Source organism: Schistocerca piceifrons, chromosome 8, assembly GCF_021461385.2.
Source record: "Schistocerca piceifrons isolate TAMUIC-IGC-003096 chromosome 8, iqSchPice1.1, whole genome shotgun sequence".
Lineage (NCBI taxonomy): Eukaryota > Metazoa > Arthropoda > Insecta > Orthoptera > Acrididae > Schistocerca > Schistocerca piceifrons.
Window position 1 is genome coordinate 268,531,662 of NC_060145.1, and position 21,883 is coordinate 268,553,544.

General features: G+C 41.4%; 1 protein-coding gene across 1 annotated transcript in view; it reads right to left on the reverse strand.

Moving 5' to 3' along the window:
- LOC124712500 (calcium uptake protein 1 homolog, mitochondrial-like) overlaps window positions 1-11,001 on the reverse strand; it is a 236,346-nt gene extending 225,345 nt beyond the window's left edge. The window contains 1 exon segment of the mRNA XM_047242799.1: window positions 10,928-11,001. Coding sequence (XP_047098755.1) covers window positions 10,928-10,986 — 59 coding nt within the window. The 5' untranslated portion in view covers window positions 10,987-11,001.
- Between the last annotated feature and the right edge of the window lie 10,882 nt (window positions 11,002-21,883).

Sequence of the window (21,883 nt, forward strand, 5' to 3'; positions counted from 1 at the left end):
GGAACAGTATATCATGAGTTCCTGTTTTATTATTGTACAGTCAATAAAGAATACTACTTGGAAGTTATGTGCTGCTTGTGTGAAGCAATCTGAAGAAAACCATCAGAATTATAGCAAAACCATACATCGAAATTGCATTGTGATAATGCTCCTTCTAACAACTCAACACTTGTTCATGATTTTTTTGTGTTAAAAAAATTATGCTGCCTCAGCCACTATACTCACTGGACATGGCTCCCTGGAACTTGTTTCTATTCCCGAGACTGAAGAGAACCATGAAAGGATGATGTTTTTTCACCATTGATGACAAAAAACAGAATCGCTGATGGAGCTGAACACGATTATGAAAAGTGAATTACAGAAATGCTTGCAAGATTGGAAAAAGTGCTGGTACTAGTACATTATATCTGAGGAGGATTAATTTGAAGGGGACAAAGTGGATGATTATGATAAGTATTCTTGAAGAACAAAAATTCCCATTACTTCCTGTATCACACCTCATATCTTTGTTGCCAAGTATATATATCACTCCACTCCGAACTTTGGGCAACGTGGTAAAGTGAAGACGAAAATTATTTTTTGTCTCCTATCATAATAGTGCAAATCGCAGTTCAACTGACAATGATTTTTTTAATACCAACAACAAAGAGCAATACGGAGTATTACACTGTCAAGTGAGAATTCCAAGATCCTTAAGGAGACATCTTTACACAATATTCTTATAGCTCATTTCTTCTGAATAAATACTTTCTTCATTTTTGATGCACTGCCCTAGGAGGAAATTCTATTAGAAGAGAGAGAGTGAAAATACGCAAAATAATCAGATATTCTTGTCTTTGCAAGAAAATGATGAGAATGACATTAGTCAAAACAATCATCTTTCTCAGCTCAGCACTACCCCCCCCCCCCCCCCCCACACACACACACACACACACACACACTCATTCACTCACTCACTCACTCCACTTTAGTGAACAAAACATACTCCTAAAACATGCTGAACTGAGCTTTTTGATTAGTTTATTTGCATGTCAGCTCCACTGTAGCTTGTTATTCAGTTCACCTCAAGGAAGTAAGAATATGTGTTGCAATTGTAAAGATGATGCCTCCCACAGCACAGCAAGAGATCACAATCAAGATATATAGATGCAAATAACTTCTCAAAAACTTTTGTAAAGACCAGAAAAAGTAAAATGAATGAAATCAGAAGTGATATGCTTATCTGCAATATTACAGAGGGTTTTTACAACAGTATATTTAAGTTTAACAGACAATTTGGTCAGAGGCATTTATTATTTGCAAAGACATCCTATAGATAGTTAGCACAAGCTTTTAACATTCTACTAAAATCATCACCATGGTCACCAGAATAATTATTTCTTAATGACATGATGAATTTTGTAATCACATTAACAGGTCCATTTTTTTTATTTATTTTTTTTTAATTAGTGCTACTGGTAGTACATGCTTCAACGTGTCATTTCTTCCACAGCTAATTTCCGAGGCCACAGTTCCATATGCAGTGTTATTTTGCTATTCCCTTTAGAAGTAACAGAGTGAACAATTTAACAGTATTTGTGCCACTGAACAGTCAACTCTTGACTACAGCTTGTCCTCTAAATTAGAAAGAGCTCTTTTGTTTAATCACTAGATACTTTAATCCCTGGAGTTATTGATCACCTTTCATTGCTTTTGTTCAATTTTACACAGTCTCTTTGATTCTTTTAGTGGAAAATGACATGAAATGCTGGAAAAGTATGGTTCAGAAAGAGTTAATTGTTTGTATATGCCATGTGCTTTGTAAATTTCTCCTCCGCAATTTCTTTCCAAACACTGTGATCAATTCATTATGTATAAGTCTGCGAGGTAATTCTTTTTCCCTATGATTCGGACCTAAGTGGCCAGTATATTCTATTGTTAAGATCTGTTAATAATGGCCAGAATTTAAAGCACTCATGGGACACTGATACTCACTTCCTTCTAAGGGGTCACCTGATATTAATGCATGACACAGCCGACAGATGCGAATAATTTTAATCGTTGCCTGCATTGAAAGTGAAGATTTGAAGCCATGCAATAAGACCACAGGTAGCACCTGCGTAAAAATAAATTTAACATACCAGACGATACACGTGTTCCTCTAATTCTTTTGAACACTGTACTACTAACCTGGTAATCATTTTACAAAGAGTTCTGTACCAGTTTACACATTCCCCTTCCATGACTAGTACACAGTAATACAACTTATTTGAACTTCTCTACACTTTCTTTTCTGCCCTTAGTTTGCACTTTACATCTGCCCTATCGGCTGCTTCTGAACTTGTTGGGTTGGCTTTAAGCTTGTAGCATCTCGTGGATCATTTCACTGGTTTGCAAGAGTTGACTGTAATTCAGTCTAGTGGTCTAGCCTGAACATTACTCCTACAAATTGCATCATGCAATTGTGCAGACTCTTGTGTTATTGCTGAATCTGTTTGAAGTTGTGTAGCTATATTGAAAATTATGGTATCTCTATAACAGCCAGTATCATTCCTCATGTAATTTATATAACACCCTCATGAAAATAATGTTGACATTTCTCACATCAATCTCCATTCCTGATGTGGCACTTAGAACACTTGTCCATTTTGACAATAAAATTTTGCTTTGTGTATTTAGTTATATTTTTGTTCAAAGAAAGACAATAATAAAGGGATTTCTAAAATTGCGTTTTGATAAAGTAGTTTGTACATGAGGACTGATGAGTACCTATTTAATTATGACACTTAAATGTATTTTTAAGCATAACTACTTCAAGTAGTGAAATTTACTTACAAGAGATTTGTGAATACTACTGTACATCAAGAAAATAAAACTAATTGATAAAAGATAAAGTTCACATGATTTGTAAGAGCATGTCATTTGATCTAAATAATAGACTAAAGAAGATTATTACATATATCACACTGTATTGCAAAAAATAAATTTAAGTTTTGTCTAAAGGGAAACTTGCTCTATTTGTAGTAACAGAGTTTGCACTCTTTGGTTCATAGTGTCTTTATTCCATGTGACCTAAAAGTTCTCCTACTGAATAAAAGCATTAACCACACAAGAATTCCCTAACAGTTTTATTAAACAGTGACAATAAAGTAATAACTTTTATGTTATTTAGAAGAATATTGTAAATTTATACAGCATAATTAGTTGTACAGTATTGGATAAACACACAAGAATGTAATTAGATCTAGAGGACATAATATATAAATGAATGACTTCAGTATTGTTTAAGTGAAATCCCTGGATGGAACAGTATGTAAAATAACGGAAAGGCAACCACTCATCTATAGTGGACTGATGTGTGGAGCCTAGAACCATGTAACAGGAAACACTGTACAGGGTATCTTTTGACTCCTGCACTTTTTCTAGTAAAAGTACACACATAACCACACAGACACCCAAACAAACACTCCTGTGGCTGTCGCAAGACATTATTGAAAGCTAGTGCCTGGGCTGAAGGAGAAAAGAGCATAGGAAAGAAAGGAGGAGGGGTTGCAGGAAAGAGAGACTAATTCTGATAGGTGACTCAATGGTTGAACATAAAACTAAACGGGTACAGAAGGTAGAGCATAAAAGAGATATAGAAAGAGGGAGGGAGGGAGGGGGAGTGGGAAGGGCATGGGAAAAAGGATAGGAAAGTGGTGATGAAGAGAGAGAGAGACTGGAAGGGGAGAGAGAGAGAGGGAGAAGGGTGGAGGCCATATTGGGGGGGGGGGGGAGAAGAGTGGTGGGATAAGGCAGTATACAACCTGGATGGGGATGGGGAGAAGAGAGATGGAAAAGGTAAGGTGGTGCAATAGGAAGTAGTTCAAAGGAGATTTAGGCCAGGGGAAATGCCAAAGTGCAAGGCAATTCCCGCCTGTTTTGTTTAGAGAAAATTATGTTGGAAAGAAATATCAAAACTGTCATTACAGTGAAGCAGTTGTTGAAATAAAACTTATTGTGGTATGCAGCAAGTTCCCCCATTGGATGGCAAAATTTGCAGTTTCTGACAGTCTGGCAGAGAACGATCATCCACATAGACAGTTGGTTAGTTGTCATGTCCACATAGAATGAGGTACAGTAATTCCAGCATAGTTGATACATAACATGGCTGCTTTCATATATGGCCTTTCCTTTTATTGAGTAAGAAATGCCTGGGACTGGATTGAGGTGGATGGGTGGGTAAGTGTATGGGGCAGGTCTTACACCTGGGCCAGCCACAATGGACTAATCCATGGGATGCAAGGTTTGGAACAGGATTGGAATACAAACAGACAATGACATTCTGTAAGTTGGGCGGGCAATGGAAAACTTCTCACGGTGATGGGCGTGGAGTATTACAGGACATGAAGAGTCAGTTTAGGCTGTGGCGAAGAATGTGGACAAGCTTTTCCAGGTCAGTTGATCAGAAGAGTGCTGGTAAGTGGGTGGTTAACAGAATTACTGGTGTCAAGGGAGGAGATAGCATGGGGTTCCCCCCCCCCCCCCCCCCCGCTCCCTCCCCACCCCATGAAACACGGACCTTGCCGTTGGTGGGGAGGCTTGCGTGCCTCAGAGCGATACAGATAGCTGTACCGTAGGTGCGACCATATTGGAGGGGTATCTGTTGAGAGGCCAGACAAACGTGTGGTTCCTGAAGAGGGGCAGCAGCCTTTTCAGTAGTTGCAGGGGCAACAGTCTTGCTGTGCTGGTACTGCGAACGGCTGAAAGCAACGGGAAACTACAGCCATAATTTTTCCCAAGGGCATGCAGCTTCACTGTATGGTTAAAGGATGATGGCGTCCTCTTGGGTAAAATATTCCGGAGGTAAAATAGACCCCCATTTGAATCTCCCGGCGTGGACTACTCAAGAGGATGTCGTTATCAGGAGAAAGAAAACTGGTGTTTTACGGATTGGAGCATGGAATGTCAGAGCCCTTAATCAGGCAGGTAGGTTAGAAAATTTAAAAAGGGAAATGGATAGGTTAAAGTTAGATATAGTGGGAATTAGTGAAGTTCGGTGGCAGGAGGAACAAGACTTCTGGTCAGGTGACTACAGGGTTATAAACACAAAATCAAATAGGGCTAATGCAGGAGTAGGTTTAATAATGACCAGGAAAATAGGAATGTGGGTAAGCTACTACAAACAGCATGGTGAACGCATTATTGTGGCCAAGATGGATACGAAGCCCACGCTCTGCAGATGACGAAGAAATTGAAGAAATGTATGATGAAATAAAAGAAATTATTCAGATAGTGAAAAGAGATTAAAATTTAATAGTCATGGGTGACTGGAATTCAACAGTAGGAAAAGGAAGAGAAGGAAACGTAGTAGGTGAATATGGATTGGGGGGTAAGAAATCAAAGAGGAAGCTGCCTGGTAGAATTTTGCACAGAGCACAACTTAATCATAGCTAACACTTGGTTCAAGAATCATAAAAGAAGGTTCTATACATGGAAGAAGCCGGGAGATACTGACAGGTTTCAGATAGTTTATGTAATGGTAAGACAGAGATTTAGGAACCAGATTTTAAATTGTAAGACATTTCCAGGGGCAGATGTGGACTCTGGCCACAATTTGTTGGTTATGAACTGTAGATTAAAACTGAAGAAACTACAAAAAGATGGGAATTTAAGGAGATGGGAACAATTGAAAAGAATGGGGTAAGAAATACAGTAGAAGAAGAAAGACGAGGGCTAGTAGAAATACTTGGGTAACAGAAGAAACAGAAGAGATACTGAATTTAATTGATGAAAGGAGAAAATATAATAATACAGTAAATGAAGCAGGCAAAAAGGAATACAAACGTCTCAAAAATGAGATCGACAGGAAGTACAAAACGGCTAAGCAGGGATGGCTAGAGGACAAATGTAAGGATGTAGAGGCTTATCTCACTAGGGGTAATATAGATACTGCCTACAGGAAAATTAAAGAGACCTTTGGAGAAAAGAGAACCACTTGCAAGAATATCAAGAGCTCAGATGGAAACCCAGTTCTACGCAAAAGAAGGGAAAGGCAGAAAGGTGGATGGAGTATACAGAGGGTCTATACAGGGGCGATGTTCTTGAGGACAATATTATGGAAATGGAAGAGGAGGTAGATGAAGATGAAATGGGAGATAGGATACTGCGTGAAGAGTTTGACAGAGTACTGAAGGACCTGAGTCGAAACAAGGCCCCAAGAGTAGACACCATTCCATTAGAACTACTGACAGCCTTGCGAGAGCCAGTCTTGACAAAACTCTACCATCTGGTGAGCAAGATGTATGAGACAGGCGAAATTCCCTCAGACTTCAAGAAGAATATAATAATTCCAATTCCAAAGAAAGCAGGTGTTGACAGATGTGAAAATTACCGAACTATCAGTTTAATAAGTCACGGCTGCAAAATACTAATGCGAATTCTTTACAGACGAATGGAAAAACTTGTAGAAGCCAACCTCGGGGAAGATCAGTTTGGCTTCAGTAGAAATGTTGGAACACGTGAGGCAATACTGACGCTACGACCTATCTTAGAAGAAAGATTAAGGAAAGGCAAACCTACATTTCTAGCAACTGTAGACTTAGAGAAGGCTTTTGACAATGTTGACTGGAATACACTCTTTCAAATTCTAAAGATGGCAGGGGTAAAATACAGGGAGCGAAAGACTATTTATAATTTGTACAGAAAGCAGATGGCAGTTATAAGAGCTGAGGGACATGAAAGGGAAGCCGTGGTTGGGAAGGGAGTGAGACAGGGTTGTAACCCTTCCCCAGTGTTATTCAATTTGTATATTGAGCAAGCAGTGAAGGAAAAAAAAAAAGTCGGAGTAGGTATTAAAATTCATGGAGAAGAAATGAAAACTTCGAGGTTCACCAATGACATTGTAATTCTCCCAGAGACAGGAAAGGATTTGGAAGAGCAGTTGAATGGAATGGATAGTGTCTTGAAAGGAGGGTATAAGATGAACATCAACAAAAGCAAAGTGAGGATAATGGAATGTAGTCAAAGTAAGTCGGCCAATGCTGAGGGAATTACACTAGAAAATGAGACACTTAAAAGTAGTAAAGGAGTTTTGCTATTTGGGGAGCAAAATAACTGATGATGGTCGAAGTAGAGAGGATATAAAATGTAGACTGGCAATGGCAAGGAAAGCATTTCCGAAGAAGAGAAATTTGTTAACATTGAGTACAGATTTAAGTGTTAGGAAGTCGTTTCTGAAAGTATTTGTATGGAGTGTAGCCATGTATGGAAATGAAACATGGACGATAAATAGTTTGGACAAGAAGAGAATAGAAGCTTTTGAAATGTGGTGCTACAGAAGAATGCTGAAGATTAGATGGGTAGATCACATAACTAATGAGGAAGTATTGAATAGGATTGGGGAGAAGAGAAGTTTGTGGCACAACTTGACTAGAAGAAGGGATTGGTTGGTAGGACATGTTCTGAGGCATCAAGGGATCACCAATTTAGTATTGGATGGCCGTGTGGAGGGTAAAAATCATAGAGGGAGACCAAGAGATGAATATACTAAGTAGATTCAGAAGGTTGCAGTAGGTACTGGGAGATGAAGAAGCTTGCACAGGATATAGTAGCATGGAGAGCTGCATCAAACCAGTCTCAGGACTGAAGACCACAACAACAGCAACATTAGTATTTTACCAGCCCATAGATCATTTTTCAACTATCTAGCTTAATACGAAGAGATTGGTTGATTTGGGCAAAGGGACCAAATAGCGAGATCATCAGTCCCATCAGATTAGGGAAAACTGGCGAAGAAAGTCAGCCGTCCCATTTCAAAGGAACCACCCCAGCATTTGCCCGAAATGATTTCAGGAGATCACAGAAAACCTAAATCAGGATGGCCAGACAAGGGTTTAACCGTCATCCTCCCAAATGAGAGTACAGTGTGCTAACCACTGTGCAACTTCACTTGGTAATATGAAGAGAAATGAAATGCAGCTCGTACAAGACATATCAGTGTATGCATAATACTTAACAAGGAGAGGACAAATGGTTGGCCACAATTGTTGAAGGACCCATCACAGCATTTGCCTGACAATTTAGGAAAATCATCAAAAATTTAAATAAGGGTGTCTGGAAAGAGTATGGGACTCCATCCTCTCGGAACCTGGAACCAGTGTCCTCAAAAGTGCAAGACTCCATCTGGTTACACCTAAAGCTCAATTCCCTTGTATTTGTACACATTTGGAGAAAACCAGTGTTTCACCCCATTTTCTATGCAAGGTGGGTGTCTTCTGCAGTTGTAATGTGTATGTTGGTTCTCATTGCAGCACATTTACTATGCACATTATTAGTTCCTAGACAAGAATGCTTTAACTGTAATGTAGACCCTTAATGTCCTCCTTACACTATCAGCCTCTTATTTTCAAAAAGTTTCCTTTATCAGCATCTCAATACTTCCTGTAATATTGTTTTTCATCGTAACTGTTCAACTCACAGTTATCTTGCCATCTCACTGTTGATGAGGCAAGGTGGTGTTTTTTAGGTGCATAGTACAACACATATCTAAATCAAACATCCTGTTTCCAATTGTTCAAGTAATGTTACACACTTATTTGTGGAGAGCCAGAAGGAAGGAAGGGGATTTTCATAATAGAACACATTGAATGTATTTTCTTCAGTATTTAGATTTTTTTAATAGGCCTATACAAAAGAAATATATTAAACTAGCTAAGCATTAATAAATGAAATTAACATCAAGAATAAATTTTTTATTTATGCAAATTACCATATATATGACGATTTCTTGTAGGTTATATATAAGCAGAGTGTAAACCACTACCATGTCAGTAGCACTTCTAGACCTAATGCTGAGCACACATCAGTAGGGACTAGGGCACATTGAACAGCTGCCCTTTGATGCCCTCATACTAAAGGACACCACAGAATCAGCCAAGTAACAGATAAAGATATGCACTACAATGACCTGCTAGGGGCCAACATCCACACTAAATGACAACAGAAAGCAAGAAACAGAATATCGGCCATGAAGATCCTTTTAGATGTGCAAGATCTTGTGGGCCTGACTCCCATAATTTAATGGTGGTGTATTCAGAGGTTCATGTTTCACCCTTTTCACTTTTTCAAAGAATAAAAAGAGACTCCCATTTAGTGTCTGTCCAATTCTTTCTTTTGTAAACTCTAACAATTGTGCAAGCACAGCGTACAATGTGCACTTATCTTGCGAATTCGATTTACATTAAACTATTCTTTTAACTACAAGCCAATGTATGTAATTTTCTCTGCTTGCTCGTTTACTATCTGTCACACAAGGTTAATTCCCGATTTCTTTTTGTTCAAGTGTAGTTTCCAGTAAAATAAACTTCAATACCATCATCTTCAGTGAAAGCTCGCCGGTCTTAGAATGTAGGTAGGCTGTTTCATTGTTCACGTACTTTGCAAACGCCTTATTCGTTAAGTTAGCAAAATTATTGCCTACGTTTGTCACTCCAGTGCTCAACTATGTGGGAACACAGTTAGGCCTACCTGAATTTCAGTTTAACATACTTCCAGGGAAAATGAAGTCTTTCATTGACGAATTTATTTATTAGAATCCACGTTGACTGGACGAAATGTGGGTGGTGTGCACAAGTGTCAACTCATTTGTGAGCTTTATATTTGCAAGTTATCTTCTGGAAACTTTTTACAACTCCGTCCGATATGAAATACTTCATAATTAAATATTAACTCGTATTTTGTAGTAGCTTCGCTATGCAAAAATACTGTTTCTATTAACTAAACGTCCACAAAACTGACATAGCTGTTATTATACGGGGATTGCCTAACTTCAGCTTTCAACAAGGTCAATAACTTTATCAGCATTTGTTGAAGTTGCAATACGCAAAGAAGCACAGAAATAATAGTCATTACGAATAGAGAATATTCGTAAGTCAATATACGATCATGCAGCAACAGTTTCTCTGTGCTTACTTTGATTCCCTGTTGCCTCCTGGCCCTTCTTACAACTCTACTGCTATTCTGCTACTGCTAAACTAAACACGCCTCTCCACAGATCTTCACTATACAAGCCAGTCAATTACGCATTTCTTTGGTTGTATTGCGGCAGGAGAGGGACAATGTAAATGTAATCAAGTTTAAAATAATTGACGAAAAGTGATATAGTAGATAGTATCAGGTGTCACGTGTTTGTCATATTAGTTACCACTATGCTGCTTCACATATTTGTCAAATAAGAGCTCTGTTTTGCTTGAGCGAAATTGATCATATAAATAGAGCTAACTCTAGTGATATAGTAATTAATATGTTTCATAAGTTTGATGGAAATTAATGATCGAGAAACCGGTATTTAATTATTGCTATATACTTTCGATTTTGCAATTTAGCAATTACTGAGCAATGACGTTAGTACCGGCACACCAGAAAAATTTATTTAACAGCTAAAGATTAATATGTGTATAACATACTTGCATTGATAGCATAAAACATTTCATCTGTATCTATACTCTGCAAATCACTGTAAAATGTACCCCAAAGGTTATATCCAATTGTAGTACTTCCCGTTTCATTCTCGCATGGAGCACGGGAAGAAAAATTGTTTAAACGACTCTCTGTGCGCTATAAACAGTCTAATCTCTTGTTCACGTCCCTTTGGGAGCGATCTGTAAGCGGTTGTAATATATTTTCACCTTGTAATTACATTATAGTCCAAATCCCAAAGCGGGGCCGTCAGTGAAACATAACACTAACATTGAAAGCGTTTATTACGGTCTCCAACGTGCAGCCAGAACAGAACTGAACTCCTGAACGGAGAGTGCAGCAATTTATACAAACATCGAATGTCCCAGGATGCTGGTATTTATGCAAAAATAAAATGTTACAGGATATACAAGCATATTTCAAGAACCTACCAGAAATGGTAAATACTAAATAAAAAATAATTGCTTGTGGTTGGGTTTGCACCACCGACCTGTAGCACGCCAAACAACGGCGCCAACAATTACTCCACACTGCACTGTACCACAGCATTGCTCCGTCTTCTGGAGAAACAATTGCCCGCTGTTTCCGAAGTTCTCATTGAAGTCGACCATAGCATCATAGATCTTGCTTGCTTCGTATGGCAGCCCTGCCGGTTCGTATTGTCCGATCGTGTTACATCCTCGTTGCTATGATGAGTATCGAAGGTAGTCCTCCCCGTCGAAGCTTCACAGTCTTCGAATGGGTCTCTAGTTTCCTTAAACTTCCCATTGTTGATCTGCGACTTGGTACGGAGGACATGGACAACGCTTCGCGCTTTTATCTTCTTGATGAAAGGTCATAACTCTCAACTTCATATGTGACGTCCGACAAATGATGAAGGATTCGATACAGTACAAAGTAGCGCTTTAGTAACTTTTCCAGTAGGCCTACTTTCCGGACAAATGTAAAAATCCATACCTAGTCTCCTGACCTGTATTTGACTGTCTGGTGCTTGGAGTTATATCTTTCTCCTAGCCATCCAGGGTCCGTATGTGAACCATCCGCCTTGCTTCTTCTATCTTGGTGACTAAGTGTTTCGTGAAATCATCCTGATTATTGTCCAATTGAAAGCGGAGCAGTGTACATGTTCTCATTTCGATCTTGTGACCATCAAGCAATAAGAATGGCGTGGAGCCTGTGGTGTCTTGCTTTGCTGCGTTGTATGCTAATATCATGATAGACAGTGCTGTATCCAAATCTCTCTGCTCGATCTCAGTATCTCAGTGTACATCAAGAGCATTTGTGCAAACATCTTATTAAAGCTTTCTGTGACATCATTCGACTGTACACGGAAGGCAGCAGTGGAAAACTTTTCCACCCTCAGAGATCAAAACCTGGGGTTCTCAGTGCACTAAAATAATGACTTCTACAGGGTGAAAAGTATTTAAACCGACAAACTCTAGGAGGTTGTAGGGGACATCAGAACAAATATTTTTGCCTAATGTCATTTTTTCCTATAAGGAGTATTGAAACCGGTAGAGTAAGATTTCTCTGGCGGCAAATTAGTTAAATCAACAAACACTTTTCCATTTTTTTACGACCAAGAGACAACACGTTAATACAAACCAATTTCAATTACAGTAGATTTTCGAAAACGGCTCCACTGACACGCAAACAAAGGTTACACCGTCGGATCGTGTTCTGTCTGATACAGGCAAAAACCCCAGGAGTATCTTGAATTGTTCCTGCTGCTGCTACTACTATCCGAGCAATCAGATCCTCTTCTGATGCAACAGGAGTTCCGTAAACAAGGTTGCGCATCTCTCCCCACACAAAAAAAGTCCAGAGGGGGCATATCTGGGGATCGAGCAGGCCATGGTGCGGGACCACCTCTGCCAATCCACATTTCTGGGAACCGTCAGTCCAGGAATTGACGCACATGACGACTGAAATATGTCGTCGCCCCGTCATGTTGGAACCACATGCGTTGTCATGTAGGGAATGGGACGTCTTCCAGCAATTCTGGCAATGCTCTGGTGAGAAAATTGTAATAGTGCCTGACATTTAATGGCCTAGGTAGCAGATACGGCCCAATTAAACAGTCTCCAACAACACCGACCCACACATTAACAAAGAACCGCACTTGATGAGCGCTAGTAACCGTGGCAAGTGGATTACCCTCACTCCAAACATGCGAATTGTGCATGTTGAAGACTCCATCACACCCGAACGTTGCTTCATCGGTAAACAACACAGAGGATGGAAATGTAGGATGCAATTCATATTTTTCCAGGTACCACTGGGAAAACTGTGCTCTGGGTTGATAATCAACTGGTTCCAGGTTGTGGACACGTTGTAAGTGAAATGGCATAACAATTGGTCTCGAAGGACTGTTCTTACATTCGTCTGATTTGTCCCCATGTTACTTGCAATTGCACAAGCACTGATTGAAGGATCCCGCTCCACAGGCTGCAAGACAGCTTCCTCAAACTGCAGCGTTCTTACCGTGCGACGGCGTCCCTGTCCAGGTAATCTGCTAAATGACCTGGGCTCACGCAGACATTGGTACACATCAGCAAAGGTCGTATGATGCGGGATACGGTGATTAGGATATTGTTGTTGATAAACCCGCTGTGCAGCTCGTCCATTGTGATGCACTACGTAGAACGCACCAACCATGTCAGTGTACTCACTCCAGGTGTATCGCTGCATTAGTTAACAGAGACAATGCACTACTGCACTGGTGGACAGCAGTTGCCTACAACTGAAGAGCGTAATATGCCCCCAAGCAACTGAAGATCGTAATACAGCGTCTAACAACTCAAGAGCGTAATACGGCCTCCGCCGGTTTAAATAATCCTCATTGGAAAAAATGACATTAGGGAAAAATATTTGTTTTAATGTCCCCTACAACCTCCCAGAGTTTGTCGGTTTAAATACTTCTCACCCTGTATATGGAACTTTGAAATTTCCATAGCTCTGGCAGTCAGCAGAGCTTTGTGAAAGCATAGCAGGTGAGGCAGTAGTGCAGACTATTGTCCATTGATTCCCATCTGTCATCTTCACGAATCTTCCCAAGAGATCAATCTGAAGTCAGTGGAATAAGACTTTTACATATGGGATTGGTATCAGGTGGCCTGGATGTAATTACAGCAAATGCTTCTGTCACTGGCACTCCTTATAGTGGCTCAAATAAGGTCAAACAGATCGGTAGAAGTTTGGCCAGTGATACATGCATCTGATTCTGTCTAGAAGTTTCACAGATCCCAGGTGACCAGATGTTGGAGTTTCATAGAAAAACTTCTGAGTAACTTCTGTAACAGAACTGGAATGATGAGCAACAATTTCCACTCAATCTGCTCGTAGTTCCTCTTACACAATGTTTCATTTATTAATTGGAATTCTCCTTTGGTCACCTTGTCCTTCTTCAAGACATCTGTGGTTTCCAACTATGCTGGATCTTCCTTCTCTTCAGCACAATGTCGGTTAACTCAGGGGGAGCTAAGATTCTGTCCACACTTCTGTGTTCTGCCAAAGGATTCCTTGAAAGGCAGTCACTGTCCTTTTGTCTGTGTCTGCTTTCTGTACTACTGTAACATCATACTCCTGAAGCGTCAGTGCCATCTTGCCAGCTGACCATGCGGATCTTTCAGGTGGTCAGTCAGCACAGAGAATGGTGGACCATTACAATGGTGAATAGTACGCCAGATAAATACAACTGAAATATTGAGCAGTTCATCTAGGACTTACTCTGGAAACATAAACTACCACTTTCTCTGCTCCTTCCTTTTAATTGCACTAGAACTGCCATCTATCCCATAGCTGTTAGTTTCTGTGCAAAATTCTCGCTTGGCATTCTCGTCATTCAGTACTAGGACTGGAGAAGATGTTAGTGCCTCATTAATGACAAGGAATGATTTCTCTTGCATCTCATTGCAGGAAAATTTGGTGTGTCTCTGCAGTAATTTGTGCAAGGGATATGTCTTGTCACAGACTATTAATCACCAGTAGTATGAATACATTCCAAGAAAACTTCTCACATCTTGAATGAGTCAGAAAATCTATGATTGCTCTTATTTTCTTTGGTTTGGACATAAGTGATCCCTGTTCTCTAGGTGCACCAAGGTTTTTCACTACTGGCGAGTAAAATTGCTACACCATGAAGATGACATGCTACAGACGTGAAATTTAACCGACAGGAAGAAGATGCTGTGATATGCAAATGATTAGCTTTTCAGAGCATTCACACAAAGTTGGCGCCAGTGGTGACACCAACAATGTGCTGACATGAGGAAAGTTTCCAACTGATTTCTCATACCCAAACAGCAGTTGACCGGCATTGCCTGGTGAAACGTTGTTATGATGCCTCGTGTAAGGAGGAGAAATGCGTACCATCGTGTTTTCGACTTTGATAAAGGTCGGATTGTAGCCTATCGCAATTGCAGTTTATCGTATCGCGACATTGCTGCTCGTGTTGGTCGAGATCCAATGATTGTTAGCAGAATATGGAATCAGTGGGTTCAGGAGGGTAATACGGAACACTGTGCTGGATCCTAATGGCCTTGTATCGCTAACAGTCAAGATGACAGACATCTTATCCGCATGGCTGTAAAGGATAATGCAGCCATGACTTGATCCCTCAGTCAACAGATGGGGACGTTTGCAAAGCAACAACGATCTGCACGAGCAGATGGCAACGTTTGCAGCAGCATGGACTATCAGCTCAGAGACCATGGCTGCGGTTACCCATGACGCTACATCACAGACAGGAGCGCCTGCGATGGTGTACTCAACGATGAACCTGAGTGCACGAATGGCAAAACATCACTTCTTCGGATGAATCCAGGTTCTGTTTGCAGCATCATGTCGGTCGCATCTGTGTTTGGCTACATTATGGTGAACGCACATTGGAAGCGTGTATTCGTCACTGCCATACTGGCGTATCACCCGGTGTGATGGTATGGGGTGCCATTGGTTACACGTCTCGGCCACCTCTTGTTCGCATTGACGGCACTTTGAACAGTGGACGTTACATTTCAGATGTGTTACGACCCGTTGCTCTACCCTTCATTCGATCCCTGTAAAATCATTCATTTCAGCAGGATAATGCGTGACCGCATGTTGCAGGTTCTGTACGGGCCTTTCTGGATATAGAAAATGTTCGACTGCTGCCCTGGCCAGCACATTCTCCAGATCTCTCACCAATTGAAAACGTCTGGTCAATGGTGGCCGAGCAACAGGCTCGTCACAATATGCCAGTCACTACTCTTGATGAACTGTGGTATCGTGTTGAAGCTGCATGGGCAGCTGTACCTGTACATGCCATCCAAGCTCTGACTCAATGCCCAGGAGTGTCAAGGTCATTATTACGGCCAGAGGTGGTTGTTCTGGGTACTGATTTCTCAGGATCTAAGCACCCAAATTGCATGAAAATGTAATTACATGTCAGTTCTAGTATAATATGTTAGTCCAATGAATACTCGTTTATCATCTGCATTTCTTCTTGTTGTGGCAATGGCCAGTAGTGTATATGTTGGATGACAAAGAGGCACTTTTTTGAATTCACACAGAGGCGTGTAGATTGAACACACTTCAACAAGTTTGTCAGCCAGCTTATATGTCCTCCAAGTGTGTTAGAAGAAACAACAATCTCATACAGATATCATATATTCGAAGATGGCTGAAGCGTTACAAAATCTAAGCAACATAACTATAAACTCATAGAGGTCATCAGGAGTTGTGAAGGAAGTCTTTCCCCAGACAGCCTCTCCTACCTCGATTTGCCAGTATCCTGCTACATGTCCATAGTTGGAAATACTTGTTCCTTCCAGTCAGTCTAGGGTGCCATTGATGTGCAGCAATGGATATACATCTCTCTCCAAGATTTTGTTGAGTTATCAGTATTCAATGCAGAAACATCATGTTCCATTCTTCTTCAAAAGTCCCCAGTGAAGGACTGTTTTATCATCTCACAACATCTTCTCCACTTCCCCACATATTATCTCTTGTTCAGCCAGCAACACTCTGCACAAGGGCTGACTAATTGTTAGATGAATGAAATGAGCGAATGGCATCACTAACCGGGAGGCCCCATCTGGGGGAGTTCAGTCGCCAAGTGCAAGTCTTATTTCAATCTACACCACACTGGGCAACTTGTGGCCAGTGATGAGGATAAAATGATGATGAGGACAACACAACACCCAGTCCAAGAGCAGAGAAATTCTCCAACCCGGCCGGGAATAAAACCCAGCCAAGTAGGCGGACATTGGTAGGTGATCACCAGTGTTAATACAGTATCTTACCATGAAGCCCCATCTGGGGGAGTTCAGTCGCCAAGTGCAAGTCTTATTTCAATCTACACCACACTGGGCAACTTGTGGCCAGTGATGAGGATAAAATGATGATGAGGACAACACAACACCCAGTCCAAGAGCAGAGAAATTCTCCAACCCGGCCGGGAATAAAACCCAGCCAAGTAGGCGGACATTGGTAGGTGATCACCAGTGTTAATACAGTATCTTACCATGAAGCACTTGGTCAGTCTTTTCTCCTCTCTGGATTTGAAAGTGTCTGAAAATAGGTGCAGAACACCTAATACTTGTCAACATTGTTCCTCAATCAGGCCAGATCCTATTGGCAGTTCAATAGTAACTTTCTCCCCTGAGTCATCTGTAGTCATAGTAAAGCAAGATTCTTTGTCAACGACACTAAGCCATCCTTCCTGGGCTGGTTCGCCTGTTGCTATATACATACTTTTTGGGATGAGTTGTGGCTGCTCATGATAGATAGTGAGCCAAAGTTCTCCTTGATCACTTGTAATGCAAATGATTGTTGCTGCCACATATATTTCTTTCATGAGCCTCAGTAGTATTTTGCAATACAAAAAAGTGTCACAGGTTAACTGAGCATCCAAACAGATCACATGAACTCATCTCATTGATGATGGTAGGATAACTATGTCTTCAATGGCAAACAACCACACAGAACAGACTTCATTATGAATGTGTGTTGGAATGGTTGTCAGTCTGGAGCTCTGATCTTCCACAGTCTACGACTGCCTGTGATACTTGCAAGAAATCCCATCTGAGAATAACATTCTGCTAAAATAATGGTGATGCTGAGTTGCAGATAGGCACAACAGAAAGACTGTCACACAGTAAGCTTTCGGCTAACAAGGCCTTTGTCAAAAAAGACAACAAGCGCGCGCACGCGTGCACACACACACACACACACACACACACACACACACAACTAGTACACGTACGACCACATTCTCTGGCAGCTGAAGCCAGACTACTAACAGCAGTGAATGATGGGAGAGGCAGCTGGGTGGGGGTAAGGAAGAGGGTGGGTCAGGTAAGGGGAGGGATAGCAGCGTAACAGGGGAATGGTAAAGTGCTGCTGCAGGAGTATGCAGGGGTGAGGTGGAGAGAGGGTAGAACAGTTAGATCCAGTTGGGGGGTGAGACGGTGGTTGGCGGAGAGTGGGGGAGGGGGGGGGGGGGAGCAGAAAAGTATGGAAGTGCAGGGTCCAGCAATAAAACATCACTCATTCCTCATTTTAACGATTTGTCACAGAAAAACTAAATATGATGGAGAAAAATTACTTTTATTTATGAAAAATACATACTTTGCCATTTTGGAGTATTCGGTTTTAAAAATTATATCTACTAAATGACATCCTCCTTTGTTGGCACAGTGATGAAGTCTGTCCCAAAAGTTCTCGATACAGCTTCATGTCATTTTTCTTGGATTGGCTGCCACTTCTTGGGTAATGGCCTCTTTAAGTGCTTGCAGTGTTGTGGGACGATGTTTGTACACTTATCCCCAAAGAAAAATTCACAAGGTGATAAATCAGGCGACCTTGAGGGCCACATGATGTCTCCTCCTAAAGCAACAAGATGACCAGGAACCAATTCATGCAACACTTCCATAGAACGCCGAGAGGTGTGGGATGTTGTTCCATTTTGCTGGAAACACACTTCTTGATCTTGATGATCTGCAATAAACTGGTTTAGCCTAGGTTGGAGGCAGTTGTCCAGCATGTGACTATAACGGTTTAAGTAACTGTTACCATGTGGCCATTTTCTTCAAAAAAGTATTATCCCCACACAAAACATTCAGCAATGGCACACCAAACTGTCACATGAGGGCTGTTTAGTGGCCGCTGATGAGGGTCTTCAGCAGCCCAGTAGTGGAAATTCTGTTTGTTTACAGTTCCTGATAAGTGGAAATGGGCCTCATCTGAAAAAAATAAATGAAGTGTCAGGTGGAATGTTTTGAAGAATTTCTTCACATGCAGCTCTGTGAGTTTCAAAATCTCTTTCGCTTAGTTCCTGGGTAACCATCATTTCGAAGGGGTGCATATGAAGTTCTCTATGAAGAATTCTTCTTACACTCCTATCAGATAATCCCAGGGCAGCTGCATGTTTAAGTGGTGGTGGTGGTGGTTAGTGTTTAACGTCCCGTCGACAACGAGATCATTAGAGACGAAGCGCAAGCTCGGGTTAGGGAAGGATTGGGAAGGAAATCGGCCGTGCCCTTTCAAAGTAACCACCCCGGCATTTGCCTGAAACGATTTAGGGAAATCACGGAAAACCCAAATCAGGATGGCCGGAGACGGGATTGAACTGTCGTCCTCCCGAATGCGAGTCCAGTGTGCTAACCACTGCGCCACCTCGCTCGGTTGTTTAAGTGCTGAATGAATTGGTGATTGTTACACAGACACTCTCACACGCACATTTTCCGGCATTGTTGCAGTCCAAGGATGGCCAATAGGTTTTCTTTTCAGTGCTGAACCAGTCTTTCAAAAGTTTGACACCCACAGTTGAATCGTTTTTCTATCCAGGACACGATCATGTTGACTAAGTTCAAATTGTCTCCAAAATGCTCACTGAGTACTAATCACAGAACCACCATTACGAATAAAATCCTCCACAAAAAACGCTTGATGCTCACCAAGCCACAGTATGGTGCATACTGAAAATGGCATGTACGCTGCTTTCAAACAAAATACACTCCACATCAGTATCCTCACTACAACTCACACGCTGGCTACATCAAATGCAGGAGGTTTTATTGCTGGACCCTGTAAAAAGACTGGATGCGTTGGTGGAATAGAGGGCTGTGTAGTGCTGGAATGGGAACAGGGAAGAAGCTAGATGGGTAACGACAATGACTAACAAAGGTTGAGGCCTGCACGGTTATGGGAACATAGGTTATGGGAACATAAGATATATGGCAGAGAGAGTTCCCACCTGCGCAATTCAGAAAAGCTTTTCTGAATTCAATGTTTGTTAGTCATTGTCCTTACCTATGTATCTTCTTCCCTGTTCCCATTCCAGCACGAAACAGCCCTCTATTCCACCAATGCACCCAGTCTCTTTACTTCTGTCCTTTTCTGCTGCCCCCCATCCTCTCTCCCCTACCCCCAGTCTAACATCCTGACTGCACTTAGCTGCCCTACCCTCTCTCCTCCTCATCCCTGCATGCTCCCACAGCAGCACTTTACCATCCCCCACCCTTACCCTGCTATCTCTCGCCCTCCCCACCCTTGCCTCTTCCTTATCCCCACCCAATTGCCTCTCCCATAATGCACTGCTGTTCATAGTCTGGCTCCAGCTGCCAGAGGCCATGGTCTTGTGTGAGTTGTGTCTTCATGAATGTGTGTGTGTGTGTGTGTGTGTGTGTGTGTGTGTGTGTGTGTGTGTGTGTGTGCTGTTGTTTTTTGACAAAGGCTTTGTTAGCTGAAAGCTTATTGTGTGACAGTGTTTTTGTTGCTCCTATCTGCAACTCAGCATCTCCAGTATATAGCGAGTAGCAACTATCCTTATCATAACATTGTCACATTCCATCCTGGATGTTCCTGTTGGCTGGATGTTTTTCCCATTTACAACCTTCAGCACAATCCCTTTCATATCATGTAACATAGCCTGCTTTAGCTAACATCGATAAACGTTTGACATTACAGAAAAGGAAGCCCAAGAGACAACTAGATTGTGGACAGGTTGGCTGTTGATGATGACATCAAAAAGATTTCCTGGCATCTTGGTGACTTTTGTTCATGGAGCATTTTCATCTGTGGCAGCTTCACATCCATAGATGGTCACCTCACCCTGATTTCAGTGGCTAGGTGACGTGCTGGTACCTCTGTATGGTGGTATGGAATGGCTATAGCATGCCAGAGTATGGCAAATGGCTTCATCCAACAGCTGACTATAATTGTCCAAAGTTAACCGGTGTGGATACAGCTGATGTAATGGTTGATGTTGTGTGGTATAACAGGCAATGAACACATGTCTTCTCTCTCTCCAGTAGTGTACATTTTGTTGGATTCTGTACAATTCAGTTTCACATTGTGGCATAGGACCAAAACATTCTGTGTGTAGGACTGTGTCATTTACCAATGACACTGGGCACTGTTCTTCAGTTGTTCTGCTAAGTGGGCTTGGTGCTGATTGTCATCAAACTTTTCTTCTGCTTGGCCTGGTATTTGTTGCAGTGATTGAGCTTCTCTTTTTTGTTCTAAAATCACTGCTGGGCTGTGCCATCCAAGTAAAAGTACACATTTGCCAAACACATCATGTCATCCCATCCGTTGTATTTGGCAACTTGGTCAAGACAGAACCATTGTCTCTGCAATACAGTGATGGATGTCTAATTTGCAGCTGACTTACTGCTGTTTTAGAATCCACTTGTCTCCTGAACATACTGATATTAAGAATAATGTACTTTTTGTACTTCAGTTCCTGTCCATGTAGGTTATCGCTTTTACATTATGTAGTTGGAGCCGTGGCGATGTAGATACTTTGAAATACCTGGCATCCCCACCAAAGAATGTCCCATTGAAACCACACTCAAGTTCATGTCTGAAAGGGCCATCAATGAGATACAACACTTAGCACTGAAAGCATGTTTGATAGACCACCACCTCATACTCATCACAGAACTGAACTGCTGGGCTGAGGATGCAGCTATTTAGACAAACATAAAATATCCCAGGATGCTAGTGTCCATACAAAAATCAAATGTTGCAGGATATACAAACATTATGTACTTCAAGAACCTCCTAGGAATGGCAAATACAGAATCAAAAAATAATTGCTGGTGGTTGGGTTTATACTACCAACCCTCATCACACCAACCAATTGTGCTAACAACTCCACCACACTGCATGCACCATTGGTTGCAGCACTATTCCAAGATTCCTCATTTAAAACTTGTTCTTGAAACTTTTGCAAGTAAATTTTTATGGTATAGTGTCCACCTATCTTCAAATATCTGCCAGTTCAGTTGTTTTAGCATCTCTGTGGTTCTCTTCCAGAGGTCAAACAAATGATCATTTGTGCTGTGCTTCTTTGTAACTGTTCAGTATCCCCTGCTAGACCTATTGCACTTGAACAATATTCTGGGATGGGTTGCACAAGTTCTTTGTGAGCTATCTATTCTGCAGACTGATTCCATTTCCC